This window comes from Cygnus olor, chromosome 17 (genome assembly GCF_009769625.2).
Source record: "Cygnus olor isolate bCygOlo1 chromosome 17, bCygOlo1.pri.v2, whole genome shotgun sequence".
Taxonomy (NCBI): domain Eukaryota; kingdom Metazoa; phylum Chordata; class Aves; order Anseriformes; family Anatidae; genus Cygnus; species Cygnus olor.
The window spans coordinates 13,810,132-13,837,765 of NC_049185.1; the positions used below are offsets into that span (position 1 = coordinate 13,810,132).

Genomic DNA, 27,634 nt, shown 5'->3' on the forward strand with positions numbered 1-27,634 from the left:
CCCAAAGGCTGATCCTGCCACTTGCAAGGCATGGCTCCAGGATTATTCATGAAGCGTTGTGTCATTTTCCACCAACATTTTATTACTTGGCCATCGCAGGAGATACTTGCCTGAGCTGTCACGGACTGGAAATGACTTTATCACTTGATAATCAAATTCTGCAACTTAAAAACAGTAGCGGGAAAGGCTTTTTACAGGCTTAGACCTGCGAAATGACTTAAGATCAGGTTCCGAGTCAACCAGTGCCTACTAATTTCAGTTCTCAAAATTTCTCTGGAATGCAAGGACAAGAACATGCAATTATCAATTGTCTGTAGGTTTACAGGGGAAGGGAGGGGAGGTGAAACCTGTACAGCTCAAGAGAAAGAGCTGCACTGAGACTTCAGGGGAAAAAGCAACCGACACAATAGCGAAGGCTTTGCTCTGCTCTGGCTAGATACAACCAGCTGGAGAAACGCTGCTGATAAGAAGGGAGGTCACAATATGTGCACATACAAACTGTATTTCCAGAGTCATCTGAAACACAGGCCCGAGAACACAGCTAACGAGAAGGCTGAACAAAACCAGCAGTTACAGTAAGACCCGGCACAAGCCTAATTACACGGTACCATAATGCCCTCCGAGCGTTTTAGAAATAGACTTGGACATAAGTGGTAAAGTTAGCATTTCCCACAAGGCTGAAAATCAACATCTACTAAGCTACCTTTTAGTTGCCACAGTAACTGCTTACACGGCATTTCCTACCCCACTCAAAACATCAGGCAATGACCATCACAAGAGGCATTCCTTGTTACAAAGCCGAATTTTCTGCTGTCGTGCACTTCCAAACATAGATCGCCGTTAATTACCGTCTGCTATCAACTAAATATAAATGCCCCATTACGAGCCTGTGCTGCCCGGGAGTTATTTATGCTACAGAAAACGATCCCACAGGAGGTTCTGCTCCCAGCACTCGTCTGTTCTGTGCTTTATCTGGGGTCTTCGCCTCTGGGAAGGAGTGAGCACTAACGCTCCAAGCTACTCCAGTGTTTTTGGGAGACAGACATCAATTTCCTGTCTCTTCAGCTTCTGCTGCAAGTTCAGCTCCTCTCTCCTTGGAGAACAGAGCCAAGGTTCCCAGACAAAGTTTCTACATTTTTCAACCGAACCTTCAAGCCGGATCAGGTTTAGATTTGAGATTTCCGTCAATCTTAAAAAGCAACCTAAAATTTTCGCCTAAGTTCCAGGCTCCCTAAGTCATATATCAGATCAATAAAGTGCCAGCAGGACAATCGCACTAGTTAAAACCAGCTCTCCCCCACTTACACTCCCGCAGCATCCTGGCACTCACCGCTCGGCTCACCAGCGAGCTGTGTCTCAACGCCAGCCCCGCAGCCTGTTCGCGATCCCAAACCCCAGCTCTGATCTCCCCAGCACACATTAACGGCAAGAACTGCTGCAGACAAATCCTAGTTCACTCCATAAGTGAGCCAGGAAGAGTCTTGTTGCCTCCTGCCCTCAGATCTAACAGGAAAGCGTTAAAAAAAAAAAAAAAAAAGGCCGGGAGTTGCATACCAGCAGTGACACCACCACAATGTATAGGATATTCAGTCAGATAGCAGCCTCATGCGCACTCAGCTGGTTTTTCAGCAGGAGGAAAGGAGCGGTCAGATAACGCACAAGGAAATCATTCACAGCATTTCTGTCTCAAGAATTTTAGGAAATACTTTGCTGGGAAAATGGAAAAATATCCCCAAGGCTGTTCTTTGATCCCTAGGGAATACTGACTGAGGCTGCTACAGCAGGACGAAACGCGGTCGAGACAGGACTCTTTCCCCAAGGCATCGGTAACGCCTGCTCCAGCAGTTCATCTGGCCTGACATTCGCCTTCATTGCAGGCAGGAAATCTTCTACAGTGAGGCAGATTATTCCCAGTTGTAGGCAAGTGAGAAAGCTGTGCTGCAGGAGCAGAAGAAGCAGGAAAAAGACAATCCACGCGGCAATTTTTTTTTGCCACCATGTATGTATCTGCATGGAAATGAGCTGGAAAGCAGAACTAAAGAAACAATTGAGAACAAGATTTCTAATTTAAATGTTGTTTCCTAAAACACGCGCAAACCTTACAAAATGCAGCTTTCCTTAGGTCAGACTGCTCGGACTTCCCCAGCCCCACTTGTGCTCCCCGATTTGCTCCTGTTTGGAGGGGACCAGCGCAGGGCTGTAGGGAGAGGCAGCACACCCCAGTGCCTCGCTGCCAAGGCTGGGGTTTTCGTTACCCAACACTGTCCCTTATCTCCGCTCCAGGAACACTTTACCACCCTCAGTTGCTTCATAGAACTGCTCTAAAAGACAGCTGGCAAAATAAAAGTGAGAAAAAGGCAAGACACGATATTCCAACCCAGTTTAAAAACAAAAAAACAAGAACACTTTTAAATCCTGCAGTCCCAGTAAACATCTAAACTCCACTTTTAAAAAAAATCTCCCAAAGAACAGAAAAAATACTACCATTAGAGAACACACCTCGCGTTTGACCCCCAGCAGCAGTGATAAATGCCCAAGTAAGCAGCGTTTGTTAGCAGCATAAAAACAAGTGGTTTATACATACTAATTTGGACTGGTTTTCTTTGAACAGCAGAAGCATTGTGCTGGCCCAAGAGTCAGACAGAAGTCAGTAAATTCGAAAAGATTCATAACTAGCCGTAAAGCTCACATCCTTTCGCTTCTAAACCCATTTAAAAAAAAAAAACTGAAAAAGAAAAGAAAAGGTTGATCGTATATTCTGTGCGGAGCAGAGAAGTCGCGTCTGTTAATGCTACCCAGGAACTGGATGACTTTTACGGAACACTGTGTCTTCCACTGATATCCTGGCTTGAGAAAGCACTTGTCCTAACATATCCTGATGAAAGAAGGCCATTCAGGAGGGGAAAAAAACAGCTGAAGCTCGTCTAATCACTTCCCTCCTACAGGCTGGTGTTGTTTGTTTGTTTCCTCTCGCATGCTCTGAGCGCGACGCAGCATGTATCAGAAACGCGCAGCACACCAGCCGGGCGCTCTGGAAGGTCCGCATTCACTTGGACAGGATGGGATGAAAAGCATCATATTGACTGCTGCCTGATTGTGGTTTACAATTAAAACCCTGCGTGCCAGCGCTGTAATGTATGTGTGACAAAGGCAGTAGCTGCCAAATTAAAATACTTCCTCACTTACGGTGCAGCCGCCGCATCTCGGTGTGCCGCGTCGCGGTGACTCAGGCGGTACCGAGCTCCTACCCAACAAGAAACTCTTTCAGGTGGCTCGGTATTTATCCGTTAGCGGCTGGCTATCACCGAATTCGCTGAAGACTTGTTTCTTACAGACCCCTGACTAATTCCTTCTCCAGGCACAAACCACGATGACACGCTGGCGCTCCCCAAGCACCACCAGCCTCGACGGAGGAAGAAGCAGCTCTCTGTTCCACCTTTACCCTGCCTCATTGGCATGCACAACAAAAACCACTGATTCCCTGGATGCCCTTCCAGGAATCCCAACCAGTGCAGTATCTCAAGAGCCCCTTTCAGCTCTCAAATAAATGCCAAGCCCAGGGGTTTCATCACGGCCTGGGACATGGTGCTATCTCAGCTGGACCACACCAGCCCCTAATGGGGGGTAAAATCTTACTCTTACAGGCACCTGGGAGAGCCACATGTGAGCAGGAGGGTACTAACAGCTACATTTCTTTGCTGTCCATAAAGTAGAAGCCCTTCTGCTCCTGGAGCTGGGCAAGGAGAGGCCACAGCATTGCCAAGACACGGTCCAGCACCTCCTGACTTCACTGTCCCTCGCCCCATCCGCTGGCTCTGCGCTGCTCGGCTTTAAAAGGAAATATTTCTTCCCCTTTGGGAAAACTCCAGAAGAACGTGGCTGCAACACACATCAGTCACATTTCAAGTTGCTTAAGAACACAATAGGCAGTGCCTTTTAATCATTTCAAAATGCCGCTCCCTGGGTCCGCAAAGGCAAACAAGCAGTCTGGTAAAAAAACACTGGGATTCGGAACAAGAGGCAGAGCTGCTCGAGTTACCAGACGGACCGACCGAGCTGGAAGCCAGTTGCCAGTTATGGAACGATTTTCCCTAAGCAGCTTGCTTTGCTGTTGTGGCTTAGGCTGTGGTATGTCCCAGGAATAAAACTTGTATGCCTTGGGTATTTGAGTTCCTTGCTTCAATGGGAAATCTCACATAATACGTAATCATCATCACGCATTGCAGGATACAAGAAAGCACTCCGTTGGTGTTTCTTATAGCTACTTAACTCATTTCATCCCAAAATAAACATCCGTACACAGACGTTAGTACAGAGAACATCACTTTCAGTGGGAAGACTCAGCCAAGCCTAGAGCTGATTCAGCAGCCTCTTACTAGTCTGAGAATTAAAATATTTAACTAAGGCAGAACACAGAAACAATGTGCTGCCCAGGCACCCTGCTGCTCCCCAAACTGCCCTGTGTGCATGATGTAGCCTGTATCATCATCACACCTGCAATGACCCTTCCTATTTCTGGAGCTGTAATGAACTCGTTACCTTTGTGTTTGCTGCTCATCACAACCGCTGTTGGGATCTGCTCGTGCCCCACCAGGGGAGCGAGGCACCTACCCAGGGGCTTGCTTCAGCTACTGCCTGGAGCACTCCTCTAGCTGGATGCTACCTGTAAGCTAAATCGCCCTCTCTCAGACACTATTCCAGATGCCCTTTCAAAGAACCTGCTCACACGGGAAGCTCTCTCTGCTTCTATTTAACCTTCCATCTCCAGCAGTCCCTCTCCGTTGACCTGTGCTGTGCTTGCACAGTTTGGGTGCCGTGCTCTGTTGCAGCAAAGCTCTGTAACAGAGCCTGGCCTAGGCACAGGGCCACGCAATGCTCTCCTGCCACTAAATCTTTGTCAAATTAAGTTCCTTAATTTCCCCCTCATTAATGGAACAAAATGTACATGTGGTGTGGGGGCAGAGGAGGTCATCCATCAGGGCTGAGCAGGAGCTCTCTGGGGACAGAGATTGCCTCTGGGCTCCTCTAACAGCAGGCTCCCCGAGCAGCAGCGTTAGGGCAGGAACACCCTCCTGCCCCAGCACAATTACTTTCGGCATTCATCAATGCAACGGGTAGCAGCAGCCGTGCTCTTCATGCGCTTCCTACACGTTACACAGCGGGTCTCCCAAGCACCATCAAATTAAGAACACATCCCTTCGCCCCAGCTTTTTGGGTAAGGGTGAGGAGAACAAATCCCCCCGCCAACATTTTCTGCTCAGTCTGGAGAAAGCCCAGCCGGCTCCAAGCAGTCGTGCAGGAACACGAAGCAGCCCTGAAGGCCCCCGAGCACAGAACTGGGCCCGGCCCCAGGCTGCTCCCACAGCGCAGGCCCAGTGTGGTGTTAGGACAGGCTGTAAACACTGAGGGCAGCCATGGAGCCGCACCGAAATAGTGACATAAACTGAACTGGAGAGCAGCACATCAGATGGAAGGGAAGATTTGGGGCGACACAGAGCAGGAAGACAAAGCAGCAGCTGCACGCCCCTGCTTCCCAAGGCAGGACAACAACCGGAGCACGCTGGCTGCTTGCTTTGGCTTGACAGGAGACGCAGCAGATAGCGCTTCCTGACCGAAAGGGGCCTTCGGAAGGGGTCTGAGCAACACCAAACAGCGCCAGGGAAAAATTAACTTCAAAGCTGCTTGCTGAGGTGCTACTGTAAAACCTGAGAAACAGAACGGGAGCCCTCCGAGGCAGCAGCAGGTCATTTCTCACGCTTCTAATAAAAGTACTTTGTGTCTTTCCAAATGGCCTTTGCTCTGTGTCACACAGCAGTCACGGAGAACCCAGGGCCACAGCGAGATGAGACAAAACACCACAGTCACCGTTACCAACATGGCCGATGGCACCGCCATGCTCGCTCCACACAGCCCAGGCCAAGCAGAGCGCTCCCCGTACAGCGGGGCAGGGAAAGACCCAGCCTGAGCGCACCAAACGTGGTGTTGAAACAAGGCATTACTGTAAATGTGAGGAGGTTTTGTGATGTGCTCACAAACCACCCTGTGGTACGAACCACAGGTGCCCAGCACACCTCGGGCATCGGCGAGTGCTGCCAGCATTGCTGCCTTGCGGTGCTCAACCTCTGCCGAGATCTCCCCGATGCACCCCAAGTCGAGGCAGCTGCCTTCAAGGGAACTTTTGGAAATGTTTGTCTTCTGAAGTACTATTTTATTACAAAAAATGTGAGGCAGGAAAGCTCCTTCCATACTTGTGGCCACGTCAGGGTGTGGCTCTGATGGGCTATGGAGTCCCTGCTCTCGGCCTTCCCGAGCTGAAGACAAGTCACTCCAAGAAGAAACCCAAACCGTAGGCTGTGAACCACAGCAAGGTCCAGAACTCCTTCGGACACATGGGGAACATCTCCCCATCCCAGGGGGCAGCTGGGGCACCAACAGGTCACCAGGGGGGCCAAGGCAGCAGCCCCCAGAGCTGGGGCAAGCATCTCCCCATCCATCTCAGGGACAGTCGGGCTGGCAGGAAGACCCAGCGGGCTTCCCCCTCATGTTTCTAGCGCTCCAGCAACAAAAGGAGAGTCTAAGCATGTATTGTTTGGCTGCAAGGCGTGGGCCACATTCACAGTGCAAGAATGCTGAGAAGGGTTTGAGACACTGCAGGCCATTCACAGCGCCAGATACAAACTCTCCTCCGGCACAAAGAGGAAAAAGAAAAATGAAATCAATCATGAAGCCCACAAAAGCTAATTTCCTAACATAAATAGACTGCTAATGATGTGCCTCCAGCCGCTGCTGCCCACCCCACGCACGCAGGGCGCTCCGGCTGCCTTCGCCCCAGCCCTGCACAGATGCAACGCGGGCAGACAGTGGCTGTGACACTCTGCAGGGTACAGAAAGGGCCGTGGACACCCCAGCTGCATCCCCACCCCAGCTCCATCCCAGCACATCAAGTGGCTGCGGCACAGAGCGTGACCCGGATAAATTGCTGGAGCCCTGTCCAAGAGAGAAGGCAGGAAGAGGGAAGCAAACACATTAGCAGGCTTGCTCCCCGTTCCAGCAGAGACCTGCACAAAATAAGCGAGCAGAACAACTCCCAAATGGCCAGGAAAGAGAAAAGTCTAGGAATCCCTAGTACTTGATGGTGAAAGGCCAAATAAAATAAGAGATTGTTTCACAAGGAAAAAAATAAATCCTTTTTGCTCATCCCATTAATCGCAGAGTTCAAAAAGGCACAAGGCTGATCACAGCATCATCCAGCTATGCGATGGACTTGGAGCTAACGTTTCAGATTGCAGTGAGCATTTCTGAGATTCCCACTGCAAAATGATGTCATTTCTGTGATAGCCACGGCCTCACAAGGCCAGGGCCAGATCTTCTACGAACCTCAGCCGGCACGACTGCCTGTCCAATGGCAATAAAGAAATCTTTCTTTCACTCCTGGGAAAGGGCTTTTTGCTGGGACCCATGGGTGGCTGTGATTGCCCCCATGCGATACTAGGGGAGATGGCAGCTGGTGCAGGGATGTGAGAGGAGCACCCAAATGTCCCAGCTGCTGCGGCCACGCATCTGAGGCAGAGCCTCCAGCTCCTCAGGGAGGAGCTGATCCTGCCCCCATCCGTCCTCATCCCCAGCCGAGCTGTCGACACGTCCACCGATCCTCCTGCATTCCTCCTGTCAGCTCATTGTTTTAATCCTTTAAACTATTTTATTAAGTCACCCTACTTCACCCACTCAGTAGTGTCGCCCAGAGACGGGCGAGAGAAACAAGTGGAAGCTCTCCAACGGCACCGCTGGAAAAGAAAAGGAAGGTGAATAATAGATTCAAGGATGAAGAACGCAGCTTCCAAACGGAGCGAGCGGAGGTCAGCCAGGACACAGGCAACAGAATGGGAAGCAGGGCTGAAAACTCTACAGACAACAGTGGCGCAGCAACCCAAAAAATAGCTTAGCCGCTGGGTTTCAGAATGACTCCAAAAAAGGCAGCACAGACCAGGGAGTACTTGACACATTGGTAATGCGTAAAAATAAAATAAAATAAATCTCAGTGGATCACACAGGGTAAAAGCAGGTCAAGAAGTTCTAGCTCAATCCAGACACCCCCTCTAGTGTTTAGCTAGAGGCAGCCAGCCTCCCCAGCTCCCCTGAGCGCGTGCAGCCAGCACCCCATGGTGAGGAGCACCCCAGAAAGCAAGGAGGCTGCCAGCCAGGGGCAAAGCTAGCTCTAGAAGAAAAAGGCTTGGTAAAACCTTAGGAGCATTCGTCTTTTCCCCCTCCCCTCCAAACCTGGCCACCTTTTAAAATCGGTGTTGCAGGGAGAAACAGACAGCCACAGCCCCAGAAGTTCTGCAGATGCCCACACGCAGGCACTGCGAGCAGCCCCACAGGCAGCCATCTCCGTGTGGATGTGAGCGTTGGAAGCGATGGCAGACAGGCAAACAAGCAACCTGGCAGCTTTCCGGAAAACCTGAAGGGAGATTTTGTGCCATTCCCTGCCTTTCTGGATGCCTTGGCCCCCGATGCTAAGCTCCAGAGGTGTTCTACCCGGCTGTCAGCAGCACATCACCATGAATCCCCTTGCAGCTGCCTTCATCTCTGATTCTTGCAGCGTGGATTTCCTCAAGAAACATAGGTGAGCTGGTGTGGTTTTGGCAGGTTTGTAATCTTGGCAGTGACTGCCAAACAAACAAAAAGGGTGCATGGGAGGCTCAGCTGTGCCACCTGGAGCCCCTCAAACCTTCCATCTGCTCTCTTAATGCGGCAGGGGGAAGCTTGCGAGGTTTATAAAAACTTACCGGCGCTGCACGGTTTATTTAAGATCTTCCTACTGCTACCTCCTTAGCTCTGTAAAAATTGCTTTTAAAACACATAATCAAATAAGAGCTGGCTTTGTGCAATCAAAGTTAATTCACTCGTGCTGAGCCCCCAGGCATTCCCCTCACTGCGGGAGGACGATCACATCTCTGCCAGCCAGCTGCACGGGGTCTCTGTACCACTGAGATGGGTGGTGGGTACAGACTTGGGGCCCTACAGCAAGCCTTAGGTCTGTCATAGGACGATGGGGAGAGCCTGGTGCAATGGGAAATACCTCGGAGGTGCGGACGTACCGGTGGCTGGGACAGGCTGGTGTCCTGTGCACTTCACATCCTCCAAAAACATCTTACGAGCACTTGTCAGGCTGGCCACAGCTCTGATTTGTATGAGAAATCCTTGACTCACAGATCTTGGCAACTGATTATCAAAGATTAAGGTATTTAAAAATCAAGAGGCATGTGGAACCAAAATATTTTTCTGACCCGTCTCTTTAACGCCTAAATAAACAGAAACCATACTGGCCTTTTCCAGGAGGAAAATAAAACAAAAAAAAACATTCAGCACAAAGCCAGTACCTTTGATAACAGGGCCAGTGGTACTTTTTCCCCTCAAACTGCTGAGGCTTTAGGAAAAAAAAAAAAAAAAAAAAAAGGAAAAAGATTTATATACAATTCCTAAATGGTCTGATCACCACATCTGCAAGCTGGCAGGCCTCCTGCTGTTACCCTACCTACAGCCAAGTAAACTCATCGCGTTGCTCAACTTCAAGTCAGCAACAGTTTCCTGGAAAGGCCAGGCCTTCAATAAGTGTCAAATAAGTGCACGCTTCCTCAGCTCCCCGCTCTTTGAACGTCCCCACACAACCCACCGCAAGATGTAAAGGCCTAATTATATCTCCAGCGGCTTCCACGGCCACACCTACCGGCCAGCAAGCAGCCGAGGGTCACGAGCCTGTGAATTTGCCTCCCCATTGTATGGAGCACGCTAAGGCAGGATGCTGCAGCCTTGCCAGGATGTGATTCAGCGTCCTGTTTTGAACAGTTAATAAAGTCAGCAGCTTCTGCCCCACCATCTCCCGCCAAGGAGCTGTGAGACAAGAAAAGCAGCAGGGAGCAGGACCTGCCGGGTCCAAAACGAACCGTCCCCACAAACAAACCCTGCAGACGGCCGCCCCAGCCCCGTGTACCTCCCCGGTACCAAAACACGGCCACAAGCCGTTTGCTCAGTGCCGCCACCAGCGAAACACGCACAAAAATCCCTAAAAAACGTTAAAGACCGAGGTAGTAAGAAGTGTTTTTGTGCACTGCGATATAACTGAGTGCAAATAACCAGCTGCAGCGGGACCTTGGTGCAGCGCAGGGCTGGCAGCTCGGGCAGAGCTGGGCCAGGTCCGTGTTCCTGTCCTGCAGCTGGGAGAGGTGCACAGCAAGCAAGGCGAGGAGCCCGAGCAGCGTTGCTGGATGCGCACAGCTCCGAGCTTCCACAGCGCCAGCCACAAGTCACCTTTATTACAGAGATTTGAACCAAACGGGCTCCGTGTAACGCGGCCCTTCGCGTGTGCCGGCCGGGCCGATGCTCTCGAAGGAGCCTGTCCGCAGCCGTTCCTCCTCCTGCTGGTGACAGAGCTGTGAAGGGAGCTCCCGTAAACCTGAAGGCTCCCCCTAACTCCTGCAGCAAACGCAGAAACACCTGGTACGGGTCCACGACCTTCAAAGGAGAAAATCACTTCATTAAGCTACAACAAAAAAGCAGTAAGAAAAGGAACTGTACCGTTATCAAACCGCTGCGGCGGCGACCTGGCAGACACGCAGAACACTTTTCCACCTGGTGAGCGAGGTGGGAAGCAGGGGGACGCGGGGCCGTCCACCCTTCCATCACATTTCGAAAGCAGCAGCAGGCCCCACGGAGCTGAAAACCCTTGCCTCTTACCACCGAAAGGTTTCAACACTGAACAAAACTACACAGACGCAACACCGACTCGGCGCGTTTCAGAACAGGAGGAAATAATGTCAGCTGCAGGCAGCAGACGGGAACTGGAGCAGAAAGGGGCTCGGGAACATGAAGTGACTTGGCGAGAGGCAGAGGATGGCACTGGGAAGGAGAAGAAGACCCTGGTCTGTCTTTCACCCCCTGGCAGCACGCTGGTGCTCCAGGCAGCTCCCTCCACGTGGAAACCACTAAAATTTGGCATTTTGGAATGACAGAAACCATAAGGAAACTTAGACCGAAGAGGACTAAAATGCGCGGCCGGTTCTAAAACTTGGAAGAAGTGGTTTGCGTCCCAGTGCTTCAGAGAGAAAAAAAATAGAAATAAAAATCGATAGTTCACGTAACCAGATCCAACTACGCAGTCCAGAATGAAAATCCTGGAATTTTTTAGAGTGAATGAAAATCACCTGTTCAGCACGTGGATGAAGGAGCTATGCCGTAAGTGCGTAGTAGCACACACATCCCGTACCAATGAAATGCAGTTTGAGCTGGCAGCAAGCTGGGCTCCGGTTTCCAACAACCCTTTCTCTAACTATTGGGACCACTGAGATCTACAAAGCCAGGCCCCGGTCCGCTGACCCCCTGCACCCAGGGCACATGTGTCAAAGCACAGCTGTCACCTAACTCTCCAGCAAGGCTAGTCCAGGGTCTAAAGACTGGCAAATAACATCACAGCCTGCTCCTGGGTTTATTTCCGAGGAGACAACCTGAACCCTCAGCTGCTGCAGAAGCAGCACGATGAAGTTGAGCAATCCTGCCACCCCATGGGCACCGCGTAAAGTCTCCGGGAAGTGGCCCGGAGCAGCTCAGCAGGAAGGGGAGGTGGGATCCATCCAGCCCCCTGCGCAGAGGAGCTGCATTTTACCATCCAAGCTGGGTCTGCATCTGTGCCACAAGTCTTCTTCAGTCCTCGGCAGCGTTTCCCCGAGTACAGCAAAGGGTCAGCACAAAAGCCACCCTATTCTCTAGGCGTATCCAGCGATTTAATTACCAGATTCTTATCTGGAAAATCGTACATGGAAAAGAATCCTCAAGGGGCTCCTGGGACTTCAGTACCTAGTGTTGGTGTAGCAGCACTTCTCAGCGGCCAGAAGAAAAGCGTCAGATCTTAAGCCCAGTCTCAATGTGCCCATCCCCCGTGACCACTCTGGTCAGCAACACAAAAACACCCAACATCCATCCATCCACCCACTGCTCACAACTGCAAGGTAACCCCGACCCCAACCCGAATCTGCTCTGTCCTCGTCTCAGCAACCGATCCACCAGGCTGAAGAGAAAGCTGCCGCCAGCATCTCGTTCGTGTAGCTCCGCAACGATACGGCTCAAAGCATACAACGGGGTGGAAATAGCAAGAACAAACCCCGCGCAGCAGCGTTAAGTGGCTTCGCTCTTATCTGAAACAGGATAATTGAAGTAGGAAGTAGCAACAAGAAGGGAACTAGCCTGCCGAAGCTCTGCTGTGATTTTTTTAATACTTTATCTCCCGAACTGTGGTTTACAGGTTAGAGGGTAAGCGCTGTCCGCAGCCGCTGGATTTAGAGTGGACAACCCACATAATTACTCGGCCCCATTAGGTGGGTGATCCACCAGACCAGCTTTATCGCTGCTGCTTCTCGTGTCTGCACAGCGTCAGCGAGGGCAGCCTTTCCCTCCTCCAGCAGGGCATCCCAGCCTTCTCCTCCCCCTGTATGAACAAAGCAGCCCTATAGGATCCCAGCAGCAAGGAAGCAGAATTCCTATACAGGACGGCTGTATAGCCAGGAGGGAGCAGAGCTCTCGTCCCTTCCCACCCCAGGAGCACACCCCCCCTTCCCTGCAATTTTCTGGTTTCTTCACACCAGAAAAATAAGAAAAAAAAAAACCACCAAACCCTCTTTTATGCTTTAAACACTGGTCCCAAACTTAAACCGATAAGGGAAAGGCTGTCCCCAGAGCTCAGCTCCTGCAGGGCTGGCCCCGCAATCCCCCCCCCCCCAGGGGGGTGGGCGTGCTCGGGCCAGAGCCCTGCGTGGGATCAGGGCTGAGATGCGTGGCAGACAATTAACAGCAGTGGAAACATGCTTAGAGCCAAATAGCTCCGCTTACCTCACGTTTAATTTACGCTCTTCATCGCTGCCAGCCTCCAGCTGAGGGGAGAAAAGAGGGATACAGAGAAAGTTACACGCCGGTAGTTTCCATAGGACAAGGTAAAAAAAAAAAAAAGAAAAAAAACACAACAAACACGTGCTTTTTAAACCCATCGCAGCAGTGACAGGCTCGGGGTGGCCGTCCCCGGGCCATGCGTGCAGGCAGCACCCGCTGCCGGGTGACAGAGGGGCTCACGGGGCTCGTAAGGCTATTAGGGCCTAATCCCGCAGCCAGTCTCGGAGCACAGATCGGTTTGAAGATCGCCGACCTGGACGTCACCGGGAGCGCACGCACACGCGCGGGCAGCGCCTGGCCCGAGCAGGGGGCTGCCGACGGGAGCCGGGCACACCGGGGCCGCTTCGGGGCGTGCAGGGACAGCACTAGTGCCCTCCAGATGCAGCCGCGAGGGCCCAGCTGGGACCGTCGCAGGCACCAGTTGCAAGCGCCCCGGGAGCTGGTTGATCTGGGACAGGCCCTCCGACTTCTTGTACTTTCCTTAAAATAGGGGCGTGCGGGCTGACCTGAGCTTACTCGCAAAGAAAAGCACTTTCGCGTAACCTTGCTTTCCAGCCACCTCCTTCAACTTCTCCGCTAGCTTTTGGACTAAATTCCCTAACAAAGAGAAACAGAATTGTGGCTAATTGCGTCCAGAGCTGACGGGAAGAACAAGGCTCAAAGGCGGTTCCCCTCTTTTGTCCCTGCGTAACCAGAGAGGGCCAGGAGCATCCCTCAAAGGGCCAGGTTGCGCTGGGGACCCAGGACCTTAAGGATTGCTCTGAAAAGGGAAAAACCTTCGCGGAAACTTGCAGCTCGCTGGACACCAGAGCCTCGTTAGCTCGGAGACACGGACTTCAGGAAAGCGTGCTCCATTAGGACTCAGAGAACATTTTGTTATTTACTGCAACTTTGCTTAAAACCCACATCAAACAGGGCCACACTAAGGGTTACTTCTTTCCAGGTGGTTTTGCAGAACTCAAAAATAAGCAGTTTCACGCAAAACATTCAAGCTTAGAGTTTTGAGTGAGCGAGTGTGTGTGTGTGTGTGTGTGTGTGTGCGTGCGTGCAGGGGCTGGGTTGTTCCGCAGCCCCCCTGAAATTAAGGCTTGGAAGTTCGCAGGAGCAGCCCCGTTTGCGATCTGCCGGAACCAGTGGTGCCCAGAGAAAACCCCAAGGCAACCACACGGCCTGGATATTAGACGTACAGCCACTCGGGGGAAGAGAGAGAGAGACACAAATCCCATCTAAAACCGCCGCAGCTGACGGAGATCTGGAGGGAAACATACCAGCCCTATTTTTAGTTTGTTTACACCGCGCGGCCGCAGCCAGAGCAGCCCGGGCAGCGCCCCGCAGCATCCCCAGCCCCCTGCCCGTGGTCCCCCAGCCCGTACGGCCCGGGGTAGGTCCCCGGCCTGTTTGTTTGGGTCCGTCACACAGCAACGGGCCGGAGAGCCACTTTTTTTTTAAAACAAACGCGGCCGTGAAATCACAGCCGCCGTCAGCTGAGATTCCGCAGCTGGGCCGGCCCCGACGCCGCTTCGGGTTCATCACCCCGACTCGGGCGCGAGTCCGCTGCCCCTCTCCTCGCCGCTCAACGGCTGCCGAAAGGCCAAGACAGAATTGCTCGGCACCACGGGCGGCATCGAGCACTGCCCTTCGGGCCGAGCATCCCTCTCTGCCGCCAGGTTTCACGTCCGCTGCCAGCTCGGGTGTCGCGGCATGGAGAGGGCAGCCCGGCCAGCAGCACCCATCGGGGCTCACCAACGCGCATGACCCACGCTCTCCGCAGATAAAACACCCCTAAGAATTTACGGCCTGCCACGTTAACACGACAGCAAGCCCCTTGCAGGCAGCAGCATCCATTTTATAAATTCCCTCAGCTTATGAGTGAGGGGAGGCTGCAGCAGCTTACTCACAGCAGGAACATTTGGTCATCGCTTTCCATTAAAAAAAATAAATCTTCTGGTAATTATTCACGTAGGCTAACAACCCCAAAGAGCCTGTAAACCCATCCTTGTGAGAAAGATCACAGAAGGCGAGGGGGAGCTGGCACTTTTTGGTGGCACTTTGCTGTGAAATCAACTACATAAAAAAAAAAAACATGCTGACTTTTAAAAAGGATGGTTGAAAGCCATATGGGATTTCCTGCCAGAAGGGACCGCTCACACAGGACAGGGGATGATGGCTTCCTCTAGGAGCCACCGAAGCACACTGGAGACACGGAGGCCCACGGGCAGCAGTGTCCCACCAAAAGTCTGCGGCAATGCCACCCGGGGAGGACCGCATGGTCACCCTTCCAAAATCTGCTTCATCAGCCCCTGCACAACACAGTGCCTACCGCAGGTACGCACGGAAAGGTAAGGGACAGCTCGGACTCCTGTCCCACCTGCACCAGTAAAATCCAGTCTCACTGCACTGGCTGCAACTGGGTCGCAGCCCACTTGTGTCTGCGGGGATCGGGTGGCCGCTGGCTCGCGTCCCCTTCAACGCAACGCCAGGTTCCTCGGGGAATGCAGCCCAGCTCGGTCCCTGCAGCTTCAGGAACCCGAAGCAGCACCGCAGCTGTGGGAAGGGCTGAGGATGGGAAGGGCTAAGGACGAGGATGGGAAGGGCTGAGGACGAGCCACTGCCTGCCAGCACACCGCCAAGCAGCCCGCAGGCACCTCAGCCCTCAACCCCACGGCTTATCAGGGGGTCACCGCGACCTGGCGGGGCACAAATAGGATTGTTTACCTGGCGGGGAACGGAGGCTACGAGCGCCCGAGGAAATAGCAGGGAGAGGGATGATGTGCAGGAAGGATACGGAGAGAAACACTGGGCCTGTCTTTGGGGGTCACCAAAGAGTCGGGTTAGGAAGGCCGAAAGGAAGCGTGGGGAAGATGAAAACAGAGCGGGACGCGTCTGGGCGGCACGTGGGAGCTGCGGGGAGGGACGGCGGCTACGAAGGCTGGGGCAGGGAGAGCGGGGCCGCAGGAGGAGCTGTGGGGGTACCGGGGTGCTGGAGGAACGCAGCAGAGCTGGGATGGATGGATGGGGACCTGCAGGGCGCGGGCATGATGCGGCCCATGGTGCAAACGCGGCGTGGGGATGGGGCGCAGCGGGGATGGGAGCTGCTCTGGGGCACAGCAGGGACGGGGCGCAGCGGGGCGCAGCCGGTGCCAGCCCTACCGCAGCGTGGGGCCGGGGGGCGACGCCGTGGGTGCCCTGTGGCTGCTCCACGAGCACGGGCCCACCCGGCGGGGACCCACGGCCGAGGTTGGGGCAGCCCCATGGGGCTCGGAGGCCCCGTCCCCGGCTGCCGCGGGGCCCTGCGGGAACCCGAGCCCGGGACGCGGGGCCCACCCCGGGCGGCTGCGGGAGCCCCGGCCCGCCCCGCTCCCGGCCCCCGGAGCCCTGCCCAGCCCCGGCCCGGCCCGGCCCGGCTCGGCCCGGCTCACCTCGCTGGTGCTGGCCGAAGAGGCTGCGCTGGGGGTCGGCGAGCGCTGCAGCGTGACCAGCGCCATGGCTGCGGCGGCGGGGCCCGGTTACAGCGGCGGCTGCGGGGCTCCGGCCGCCTCCATCCGGCCCCGGCGGCTGCGCAGCCCCGGCCCCGGCGGCGGCCGCCGCGCTGCGGGGAGGAGCCGGGAGGAGCCGAGCCGGGCCCAGCTCGGCCGGGGAGGGGACGGGACGGGAGGGCCGTGGGCAGGGCCGCTGTTAAATATCGCCCGGTGGGGGCCGCCGGGGCTGGTGCACGGGTAAAGGAGCCGAGGGAGGGTCAGCGCGGGGGCTCTGCGGCCCTCGGTACCGGGGGGTGGCTGGAGGAGAGGAAGAGGAGAAGAGAGGAGAGGAGAGGAGAGGAAGGGAAGAGGAAGAGGAGAAGAGAAGAGAGGAGAGGAGAGGAGAGGAAGGGAAGAGGAGAAGAGAAGAGAGAAAGGGAAGAGGAAGAGGAGAAGGGAAGGGAAGAGAAGAGAAGGGAAGGGAAGAGAAAGGAAGAGAAGAAGGCCTGGGGGGCTCCTCATTATGGGGTGTAGCGACAGGCAAGGGGGAAAGGCTTTAAACTGAAAGAGGGAAGACTTTAGGTTAGACATAAGGGAGAAATTCGTCGCTCAGAGGGTGGTGAGGCCCTGCTGCGGGCTGCCCAGAGGAGCTGGGGGTGCTGGATGGGGCTGGGGGCTGTAAGCAAGCGGTCCGTAAGGTCCCCTCCAGCCCACACCACTCCATGCTGGAGGGGACCTGCTGGTGGCTCGGGGTTGGGGTCCCCCCAGCCTGCTGCCCTAGCTTGAAGCAGTCCAGCCACCCCGCCTGGTGAGCAGCGCTGCTGATGCGCCCTGCACAGCACGCATACAATCATAGAATATCTTCTCGTGGTCCTGGCCACCCCAAGGAGGTGCCGTAGGGGTGAGACAACACTGATGAAGCACCAGCAGGGCCTCAGCTGCAAGGTACAGCAGAAAGGAACCATTTGATAACCGGGCTGAAGAAAGTGTGAGGGGTCAGCGGTGCCAAAAGCAAGAGGCAGACAAGTAATAGGGTAATTAGTGTAAGAGGCTTTGCTGATTGTATGTAAAGCCCTTAATAATTTAGGCCTTTGAATGACTGCCTTTTCCCCTCTGCCTCTGCAACACAGCAGGGAAAAATGAGGAGGTGTGAAGATGGCCTGGAGCCCGCAGGGGTGGGCATCTCGATGAGGAGCCAGCTCTTTTCTCAGCCCCCTTCCTGGTGGCACTTTGGGGAGGAGGTGATGGTGGGGCAGAGCAGGCGGCACCCAAGCTTCTCCCATCGGAGCGGGACCCCTGGGTGGTGTCTTCACTCATGGTGACCCTTGGGAGCTCAGGCGGCAGGGATGGAGGCATCACGTCGCTCACCCCATGGCAAGAGGGAGGGTGGGAGCCCCCAAAACGCTGCTCAGGGTCAGAAACGTGTGCGAGCACTGCTCTGCTAACAAAAGCATTAAAGGTACCAGGTGCTTAACCCGTGTGAGCCTGTGGACTTAACGCTCCTCGCCATCCCCCTGACCTCAGGGTGAAACATCCTTCTGCTCAGGCCAGCTCCTGTCTGCCCGTGTCTCTCCCCTGCCTTCTGTGGGACCCAGTTCCCGCTGCCTGGGCCAGGCCGTGCTGCACGGCTGAAATCCTGGGCCCAGATACACGTTTCCAGCCTGACCGCAGAAGATCTGTTCCCGTCTCTTGTATCCTCACCACCTCTTTTGTAAAAGCTTTAGGCAGTTCTCTGCCCAAGCACCGCCTGCGCTCCCAGGGCTGCCTCTGCTGATGCTAATTGTATCTGCATGGAAAAAAGCTTGTCTTTTCAGCCCAGAAAATGGGAGGTGAAGCCCTCTGACTTGGGCAGCACAGCCCCTGGGGTCTGTCTAGAGGGATGCAATGCTGTTTTCTCTCTTGCGACACAAAAATTGAGACTGAAGCGTCCACTTCTCACAGACCCCATGATATCCTGTGGCTGGGGCGTCCCGCCCCCCATGTCCCCGTCCGCCAGGCTCCCATTTTTTCCCGTCCAAGCCAGCAGTCACCATGGTGACAAGTGGCAATGACGGCACTTTGCCATGGACCACAGTGACCCCGTGGGCTTTTCAGAGGAGGGGCTGCGGGGCTGGCTTCCAGCCGCGTGCGGGGCACGGGGGCCTCCACCTCCCGGGGTCCTGAGCAAAGACTTTGGCCCCGTTGCCCAGCTCAGGGGGCGGCTGCGAGCCCTTGGCACTTGGACCTTGGACCGCGGGCGGCTCGCTGGGCTGTAAACAAGCCGCAGCGAGGAGGTGGCTCTGCTGAAGCCTTTGAAAACTGCAGGGGCTGCCCGGAGGTGCTCGGCAGGTAAGTTGGTGAAAAATGGATGTCTCTGTTGTTTAGTGACCAGCTGGAGACCCTTGGCTTGTGCTGTGGGGCTCGCTGCTGCCACGTTTAGAAGAGGCAGCCCCGATTCCTGCTGGCTGCAAGCTGCAGAGCCACGGCAGATGGCAGGCATCCTGGCCCCGTCCTGCTGCCCTCAGTGCTCCCCGTCCCCGGGACTCATCCCAGCCCAGGCACGTGCTAGGCCCACCGTGCCACAGAGGTGCCGTGCTTCCACAAATAAAACCACGGTCCAGAATTTATTAATCCTGCCCCAAACCAGGTCTGGTGTGGTGCTGGCTTCCTTCCCCTGCCTGCTCGAGTGACCTGCCCCGTTCCACCCCCACTCCCTCCTTGCACCAGGCCTTGGCCATTTTCTTTGACCGTGGGGCTCTGTCCGAGCTGCAGGGCAGGGAAGCTCCCACGAGGAGCGGCCGTGAGGGGTCTGAGGGAGGCTGCAGAGCCAGGATCACATCGGGGCCTGCAGGAGCCAGCGCCAGGAGGCCCCAGCCCAACTGCACAGCTCCCCGGCCCCGAAACTGCCTTTCAGGCATTTTCCCCCTGCATCTCGCCACGCAGGGGCCGCAGCCATGCGCGTCGCCGTCATCGGGGCTGGGGTGATCGGCCTCTCCACCGCCTTGTGCATCCACGAGCGCTTCCACCCCCTGGTGCCCTGCCTGCAGCTGGAGGTCTACGCGGACCGCTTCACGCCGCACACCACCAGCGACGGGGCGGCGGGCCTGTGGCAGCCCTACCTGAGCGACCACGGCGAGCTGCAGGAGACGTGAGTCAGTTCACACAACCCTCATCGTCCCCGCTGCTCCTCCGAGGCCGTCCCCACCTCGTGCCGTTTCTCTCCGCCGCGGCTCGGTGGCAGCCCGGAGCGGGGCGAAGCGGCCGTCCCTGCCCGCCGGCTCGGTGGGCAGGGTGCTGGTGGAGCCGGTGCCGCCGTGTTTTCCCCGCAGGCTGTGGAACAAGGAGACCTTCGATCACCTGCTGGGGTACCTCGGCTCGCCGGACGCGAAGGAGATGGGGCTTTTCCCGATTTCTGGCTACAACCTGTTTACACGGCCCGTCCCGGTAAGGAGCAGGGCACAGGCGGTGAGGAGCCTCCCACCCCAAGGCTGCCCGGCGGCGGGCAGGTTTGTGTTTCTTCCCCAACAATGCTCTAACCGCTTCCAAATCGCTCCAGCGGTCTGTCTTGTGACAGTTCGCCTGGAACTCGGTGTTTTCTGGCTCCCTCAATGCAATATTTGTCCAAAGGACGGGCTGAGCCCTCTGAGGGTGGAAGCTGGCAGAGCCTCGCTGCCCACAGCAGCGCTCAGGATGCCCTGGGACGGGGCTGGGCAGCGGGGACACCCCCCCAGCCACTTCTGTCCCCTGCTGTGGTGGCATTGCCAGCTGGTTCAAGTTCCCTAATGACACGGGGCCTTCTCCCCTTCCGCAGGACCCGTCCTGGAAGAACATTGTCCTGGGATTCAGGAACCTGACACCGAAAGAGCTCGAACTCTTCCCTGGTTATAGGTATTTTCAGTCCCTTTTCCGGAGGGTCAGTGATGGGCTTTCCTCTGCCAGCCCGTAGGAGAAATGAGCTGGGCTTCATTGCAGCTGCTTCCCTTAAAACAGGGGGGAGTCACTGCAAAGAAAACAACAACGATGCATGGAAACCATGTCAGATATTGTTGAGCTGGGGGAAGAAAATCAGCAGGAGGTGCTAATGCTGTAAACTGGGGAAAAAATACCTGGGGATTCGAGTCCCGGAGCGGAGCTGTAGCAGCCACGGAAGCGCTGCTGCACAGGGCAGGGGGTGGCTGCCCTTGGGAAGCTGCTGCGGGCCCTTATCGCTTTCTGTCCTCGTTGCTTGCAGCTACGGCTGGTTCAACACAGCGCTGATGCTGGAGTGCAGGAGCTACCTGCCCTGGCTCACCAACAGGTGAGTATGGAGTCGGTGCTGCCGCTCTTCCCTGGCAATCTGCAGTCTGCTGGAGGGAGTAGCAGGGCTGGCCGAGCCAGCAGCAGCTCTGGGCCGGTAGGGAAACGAGCTAATAATAATTGGAGACCATCTAGGAACCACTGAGAAGACCACGAATGCTTATTACAAGGAGCAACAAGCCGTACCTACTCTGGGCATCAATTACAGGCACTAATTTGGATGGTACATTTGCTTTTATTTGCTGGCAACAGATGAACTTGCTCTTCCAGGCTAGCGCAGAGAGGAGTGAAGTTTTTCCACAAGAAGGTCGGCTCCTTCCAGGAGGTGAGCTGGGGATGGGGGCCGTGGCAGAGCAGGAGGAGTGCGGGGTGCGATGCTGGGAGGCGTGGGGCAGGGATTTCTGCCCTGACCCGGCGCTGCAGCACAGCAAGCATCTGGCTGGTGCACAGCGAGGAGCCATCAGGCATGGGCAGTACGGCTTTGCCTTAAACTGCAAATACTTTCCTCGCCCATGCCCGTGGGGTCTCAGCGGGATCTGTGCCGGGGAAGCTGTGCCCTGGATCTGCCCCTTGTGTTGGATTCACCACCAGAGCCCCGCACCGACCGCTCGGCGCGGCCTTGGTGCAGGAACCTGGTGCCCCCTGGGGCAGCGCCCTCGGAAAGCATCGCTGCCTGGGCGCTGCTCACCGCGCCGTGTCTGTCTTTTGGCAGATGTTTGCCCAGGGCGTGGACGTGGTCATCAACTGCACCGGGGTTCGTGCCGGGGAGCTGCAGCCAGACCCGGCGTTGCAGCCCGCCCGCGGGCAGGTCCTAAAGGTGAGGCTGTGCCTGCGCCGCGCGTCCCCCCGGCCGGGCACCCCGCTCCCCCTCACCTCCTGCCTTCCTCCCCCAGGTCCAGGCCCCGTGGGTGAAGCACTTCATCATCACTCACGACATGGACTCCGGGATCTACAACTCGCCGTACGTCATACCGGGGTGGGTAGCAGCGGCACGGTGTTAGCAGCAGTACTCGGTACTCACAGAGCACCGACACCAGTGTGGCTCCCTGCTGGCACCTGCCCGGCAGAGCAATTCTTACAGCAGCCCTCCAAGATGACTTTAGCCATATAAACCCAGCCTGGATTCGTACCTGGCCTGATGCTGCTTTTATTTGCTGTGTGGGAAGAGAGCAGGAGGATGAGGGCACAGAAGCAAGGCTCAGGCTGCCTGCAGGGAGCCTGCTCCAGCCCAGGGCATGAGGGAGCCCGGCTGCTCGGAGCAGGCAGATCCCCAGAGCCCTGCTTTGCCCAGCCCTGTCCCCTACCAAGGAGCAAACCCGTCCCAAACCTCCGTGAGTGGCAGTGCCCAGGCAGAGCCCAGCTCCCAGCACTTACCTTGCGCTGCCCGCCTGCCTCCCACCGGGGCTTTCTTAGGGGAGCAGGGATCTACGTGAGATGGCAGCATACGCTCAGAGAGCTAAACTGCAGGCTGGATAAACGCATGTCTGCTGCCCATCCTGCCTGCTGCCCCCTGAGAGTGGCTGTCTACCCTGCTTTGGCAGCAGAGAGGGGTTTTGAAGCTGTAATTCGAACGCTGCATTTCTGGTACTTCCAATTGTGCTAACATGTGAGGGTTAGGCAATAAGCCATTAGGTAAACAGGGACTTTGAATGCTCGCAGCTCCCAAGCAAAGTATTCCAAGCTGATTGCTTATCGCAGCCCCAGCTACACAGCAATTCCTCTCCCTGTGCGCATTTTGCTGGCGCTGGCACGGCCGGGCACCGGGCTGGCACCCAAAGGAAGCCGCCAGCTCCAGCGTGCAGGCATGGGGATAGCGACAGGGCAAGGGGAACGGTTATAAACTAAAAGCGGGGAGATTTAGATTAGATATAAGGAAGAAATTCTTCCCTCGGGGGGCGGCGAGGCCCTGGCGCAGGCTGCCACTTGTTCTGCCCAGGCATGGGCCCGTTGGGTGCTGATAGTGCTTAATGAACGACTTGGGCTAATTACCTGTGGCAGGAGAGCAGACACGCAGGCACCGCTCTCTTGCCTGCTTGGCACGAGGGTCTCTCAGGCAGGAGCACGCTGCAGGCTCGGGGCATGGCAGGACCCCAAAATCTCACCCGCACCGAGTCCCTGTCTGCTGACCCCACAAGGAACCCCTGGGGACCGTTCATTGCCTTGTGCTCTTGGTGCAGGAGTGAGCTCACCGTCTTGGGTGGGATATTCCAGCAAGGCAACTGGAACGAAGAGAACAGCGCCCAGGACCACAAAACCATCTGGGAGAAGTGCTGCAAGCTGCTGCCCACGCTCCAGGTGGGTGCCCCCAACCCAGCGCCGTGGCACCGGGCACGGGCGTTGAGGACTGCCCCCAAAATCTGGATCTGCAGCAGTGCACGCCTGCCTTCAGCAAGCCAGGAGAGCTGGCGGGGTTTCTGTAACCCCGTCGTGCCTCCAGCTGCCTAACGTGGAGGACTGCTGGGCAGGGGCTGACGGGCTTTTGGTTTCAGAAAGCAAAGATCGTGGAGGAGTGGAGCGGCCTGAGACCGGCGCGCCCCAGAGTCCGCCTGGAGAGGGAGACCCTCCGCCACGGGCACTCGCAGGCAGAGGTACCGTGCACAGCCCCCCCAGTGCTGAACATCCTTAACCATGGTGCTAATTATGTGCCGGTCACAGCACGACATCAGCACCCAGCCACAGATAATTAGTCCCAGCAAACGCTGCTGCTCAGCCGCGCTGCCCCGCTGTCAGTCCTCGTGCCATCTCCCCCTTGTAACGGGGAAATCCTTGGGCTGCTTTCAGCCCTTCTTTTTTTTTTTTAATATATTTATTTTTTTTTAATGGATTTTGTGGGGAGAGTGGGCAGGGAGTGCTCCTGCCAAAGAAAAAGCTGCAGCTGCAGCTTAGTCCTTCACAGACACACACACACACTAAAAAAGAGAAAAATGTGGAGGCACCAAGCCCCCTGGCCCTGCTGCGCCCAGAACCACGAGGCACACGTGAACCGTGCAGTGGTGGCGGTATTTGTAGTGGTGCGATTTTCTGCTGGGAGCCTCTGCATGCAGCACTTGTGCCTGGGAACACCACGTCTCCTTTAACAAAGGACAGCACAAAGGGGATCGTGGTGAAGGCAGAGAGACACCAGTGGGGCTGTGTGGGACTGATAAATTCATCTCAGCACAGGTAAAGCCAGGTGTCTGCTTCAGACACAAAGGCGATGCGCTGCTAGTATCTCTTTTAAGAGAAAGGAGACTGGGAATGGCACGAGTTCAGTGTGCCACCTGTCCCTGCGCCCTCAGCTCAGCGCCTGCTGGTGTAGGACCGCATCGCCCCTTGGCGCTTTTGTCTGAGAGCCCAGCAGCAGACCTGCAGAGGGAATCCGTGATTTGATTGCCTGCATATGTCTCTCTACAGCTTTGAAGAAGAGATTAAAGCTCCAAAGGGGGTGGTGACTGCAAAATGTAATTAAATGTAGTGAAAATATATTCAATTTTTAGCTGGAGAGGCTTGGAAAGAACTCAGTGTATTTAGGCAAAGCCCAGAGCGTGGTTCAAAGCAATGCCATGCTTAAATTAATTTACGGATCGCTCTGTTCCTGTATCAGCACGTCATATCTACACTGCCTTGGCGCAGGAGAGGTGTCGCTATCGATCCCAGCAGCGAGACGGGCTCCAGCTGAAGCGAAGTCATTTCCCTTGGCAGGAGCAGGCGCTGCGCGGGCACCAGCACCTCGTGCTCCGAGCACCACGGCGGCGAGCAGCGCCGCTGCGTTCGGGGGGCAGCAGCTTCGGGAGGGAGGGAGCGAGCAGAGGGTGGCGGAGCCGTGCTGCAGGGCCGAGGCAGCCCTGGGGAAGGTGTGGGCATCTGCAGGCTGGGGGCAGGCACTGGGACAGCGAGGAGGTCGGGGTTTGGGTGGACGAGCAGCAGGAGAGCTTCCCTTGGCACCCCACGGGGGTCAGCCTAAAGCCAGTAGGGATATTTCTGGGCACCACAGCGGCTCCTTGCTGCCTCTAACCCCAGGGGCTCCAGCACGGCTTTCCCAGCACTGATGCCTTCTCCTCTCCCCAGGTGATACACAACTACGGGCACGGCGGCTTCGGGATCACCATCCACTGGGGCTGCGCCATGGCAGCGGCCAGGCTGTTGGGGAGCATCCTGCAGGAGAAGCAGCTGGCCAGGCCGCCCCAGTCCCACCTGTGAGTTGCTGCCTGCTCAGCCGGGATTATCGTGACAGCAGTAGCTTAGAAATCACAGCAGAAAGATGCAAATAAGGTGGTGATGCACACGTGGGCTGCTCGACCCTCCTGCCAGCTTTGCCGCTGCTTCCCGGTGTCTCGTTTTCGGGCTGCTGCCAGTTCTGTCGCTGCCATTAGCCAGATGGCTGAATTTCCTCCGCCGTGGCCTCGCACAACCTACCTAAAGGAAGTGCTTTAAAACACGGACTAATTATCTGTGGCAAAGTGCACGTCTGTCCCGGGGATCAGTCTGCAAAGGGCAGGCAGGGTTCGGCTGAAATCCCGGCAGTCCTGCCGTTCGTCTGCGCGACGGGACGGGATCTGAAACCGAGCCGGTGCCACCCGAGGTCTTCACCGACTGCCCAGACACCCAGCGCCTAATTAGATTTGCAGGCTCCCCCCGGGAGGCCAAAGCTCCTTAGTAGGAAGAAGCTCTGGAGCTCCCAGGGAAGTGACAACCGCTCTAAAGGCACGTGCTCCGGCCACAACAGCTTTCCTTACGCTCATGCCAGGACCAAGCACGGGTCTACGGCACCTGGTTAGTGTAGCTGGCAATAGACAAGCAGCAGTTACCTAAAATGGGCTTTCCAGATGATGTTTTTAGTAACAAAAGCAACATGTTCCAGCCCCGTGTGCTTGCCAGGTTCTATATATAGCAGAGAGCATACGCAAAATAGCCGTTCTTGTCCCTAAAACTCCCACGGGCCCTTCGGTTCCTCGTCTCCTTCGGCCGTGAGACGGGGCTGGAGCAGCAGCGCTGCGGCCGGGGGGGCTGGCGCTGGGGGCACCTCTCCGAAGGTTCGGCCCCGCCAGTTTTCCCGTGCCGTGTGCCTTTCCTGCTCTGAAGACTTCCCAAAGAGAAAGGGTCGAGCAGCATTAGTCTCAAACCCAAAGGCAGGCGGTGGCCCCACGCCCAGCACGCGGTGCCTGCCTCGCTCTCCTCTGCAGCCCAGCCGGCTCCTTTCTGCTGCAGCTCCTCTCCCCCTGGATGCCAGAAATAGCCTGGCTGGGGATGTACGAGGCAGCTGCTGCTAGTGAATGAGAGAGGCGGCCGTGCAGCCGGGCTCGCCTCGCCTCCTGGGGCCCTGGATTTGAAGCAGCCCGTGGGAAGGGCACGCTTTGTGGCTGCAGCCCGGGCACAGCTGCGCCCTGCCGAAGGACCCGACTCCCGATGAGCTGCTTCAGGTTCCCCAAGGAGAAGAGCGGTGATGAGCACTCCGTGCTGCTGGGGTGGAACGCACGCGAGAGATCTGCTGCCCCGTGGGCACAATCGGGACTTGTCTCATCTTCCACTGCGCCACGGAGGTTACTGTGCCAGCAGCCGCGGCCCTGGGAGACCTTCCAGTGGCACAATTGTCCACCGAGCACCGTGTGACTGTCCGTGTAGTGCACTTCGCAAGTCAGAACGCCCTGAAAAGCTTTGCTGAGGGCATCAGCTAACTGCCTGCCCTTTTACCAATGCTGGTAGCTGATGCACCTCTGCAGCCTGTTAAAAAAAACAAGACAGGCACAGGAAAAAACAGGAGCCCCTGTCGCATCCAGCCTGTCTGCCAGGAGGGGTTCCCACTTCACCTGGCAGCTCACCTGATATATCACAGCCACGTTCAGAGGGTGATAGTCCAGAAAAGGACAGTGAAAAGATGACAATAGATGGAGAAAATTTACCGTTGATTAGTGCGAAACTTAATGGTCTGTGGTGCCTCTCCAGTAAAAGCCATTCGGTGCAATAGCATCCGCTCAGTTTCATTCATTCCAAACGTGAGATGTTAAGGACCGTATTCTCCTCCCATTTGCGCTGCCGTAAAGCCCAAACCCCTTGGCTGATTTCAGAAGAGTTACACTCGGGAGGCAGGGGGGTAGCAGGAAGCAATAGGCAAGCTTGCAATAAGCTTTTGATTCCTCTGATCTTAGAGCCGTTAGGAGCAGCTGTCCTGCGTGGGCCAGGAGACAAATGCAATCTTACACAGCCTCTCGGAAAACAAACAGAAGTGATTAGGTGTTTAATTTTATTTGCAGTCTAATTTTGCTTATTTTCTAAAAGGTCACAATTTAATCTGTGTGCACAATAAAGGTCATACTCAAGCACCTTGTGTGTGATGCTTTCTCTTACTAATGATAGCACGGATAGGGCCTCAAATGCTAATTTAATAGAAACACTTCAGCAGATCATCATTCCATCTCCCCAGTGTTTAACTGCACATTTTCCTGAACGTTTCATCCTGTGGAAGGAAAAGCCATCATTTCACTTTCTGAGTAGACATTTGAACCTGAAATATCTCAGTGTGAAGTGATGTGGTTGCCTGCACGTTGCTGCTGATAGCCCCCGGCCCGCTACGAACTCCCAGACCTGGACAGAAATGTTTGAGACACTCCCACTTGGCTCAGCTGATCGCTCTGTTTGGAGGCCAGAGCCACAGGAAGGGTATTTTACGCTGCTGGAAGCCACAAATGAAACACCGTGGGGTAGAAGTCATGGAGATTTAAGTCCGTTTTCGTGGCAACGGTAAGGTAGGAGAGAAGCAGTGGGAAGCCTGGACAGCTACTGCAAAAACTTCCCTGATAAGCAAAAAATGCCATCTCCAGAGACCAGCATCAGCACATTTTACGAACTCACAGTTCCCAACAACGATTGCCTGTGACACAAAACAAAGCTGGAAATACATCAAGTATCAGTAAAGTTATCCTCTGTAAGCAAACAGCAGCTCTGGCATTTTGGAAAGCAGAAAGAGCTTCAGAAATGGCTGAGAGTGC

At 55.6% G+C, this 27,634-nt stretch overlaps 2 protein-coding genes across 5 annotated transcripts in view; one reads left to right on the forward strand and one right to left on the reverse strand.

Moving 5' to 3' along the window:
• The window catches only part of SSH1 (slingshot protein phosphatase 1), a 32,417-nt gene extending 15,893 nt beyond the window's left edge, over positions 1-16,524 (reverse strand). The window contains exons 1-2 of one of the 4 annotated variants that reach the window (XM_040576749.1): positions 16,356-16,524; positions 12,880-12,920 (exon numbers count right to left, since the gene is read on the reverse strand). In XM_040576749.1, the coding sequence (XP_040432683.1) occupies positions 12,880-12,920; positions 16,356-16,421 (107 nt within the window). In that variant the 5' untranslated portion in view covers positions 16,422-16,524. Of the gene's footprint in view, positions 1-1,330; positions 1,533-2,584; positions 5,669-12,019; positions 12,189-12,879; positions 12,921-16,355 lie in introns of those variants that run through there. The other 3 variants (XM_040576751.1, XM_040576750.1, XM_040576752.1) reach the window with 3 other exon arrangements.
• Positions 16,525-16,628: 104 nt separating this feature from the next.
• Positions 16,629-26,970, forward strand: DAO (D-amino acid oxidase). Its single transcript, XM_040576757.1, has 11 exons — positions 16,629-18,722; positions 19,317-19,521; positions 19,703-19,817; positions 20,185-20,261; positions 20,605-20,670; positions 20,940-20,994; positions 21,382-21,486; positions 21,563-21,645; positions 22,847-22,964; positions 23,159-23,257; positions 24,717-26,970. Exons 2-11 carry the CDS (start codon positions 19,328-19,330, stop codon positions 24,846-24,848), a joined length of 1,044 nt encoding a protein of 347 aa, XP_040432691.1. The 5' UTR covers positions 16,629-18,722; positions 19,317-19,327; the 3' UTR covers positions 24,849-26,970.
• The last annotated feature ends 664 nt before the right edge of the window (positions 26,971-27,634 follow it).

Coding starts and splice junctions, on each gene's coding strand:
- DAO (XM_040576757.1), top strand. CDS start 19,328: ATGCGCGTCGCCGTCATCGGGGCTGGGGTGATCGGCCTCTCCACCGCC. Junction 22,965..23,158: donor AGCTGCTGCCCACGCTCCAG/GTGGGTGCCCCC, acceptor TTTTGGTTTCAG/AAAGCAAAGATCGTGGAGGA. Junction 23,258..24,716: donor ACGGGCACTCGCAGGCAGAG/GTACCGTGCACA, acceptor TCCTCTCCCCAG/GTGATACACAACTACGGGCA.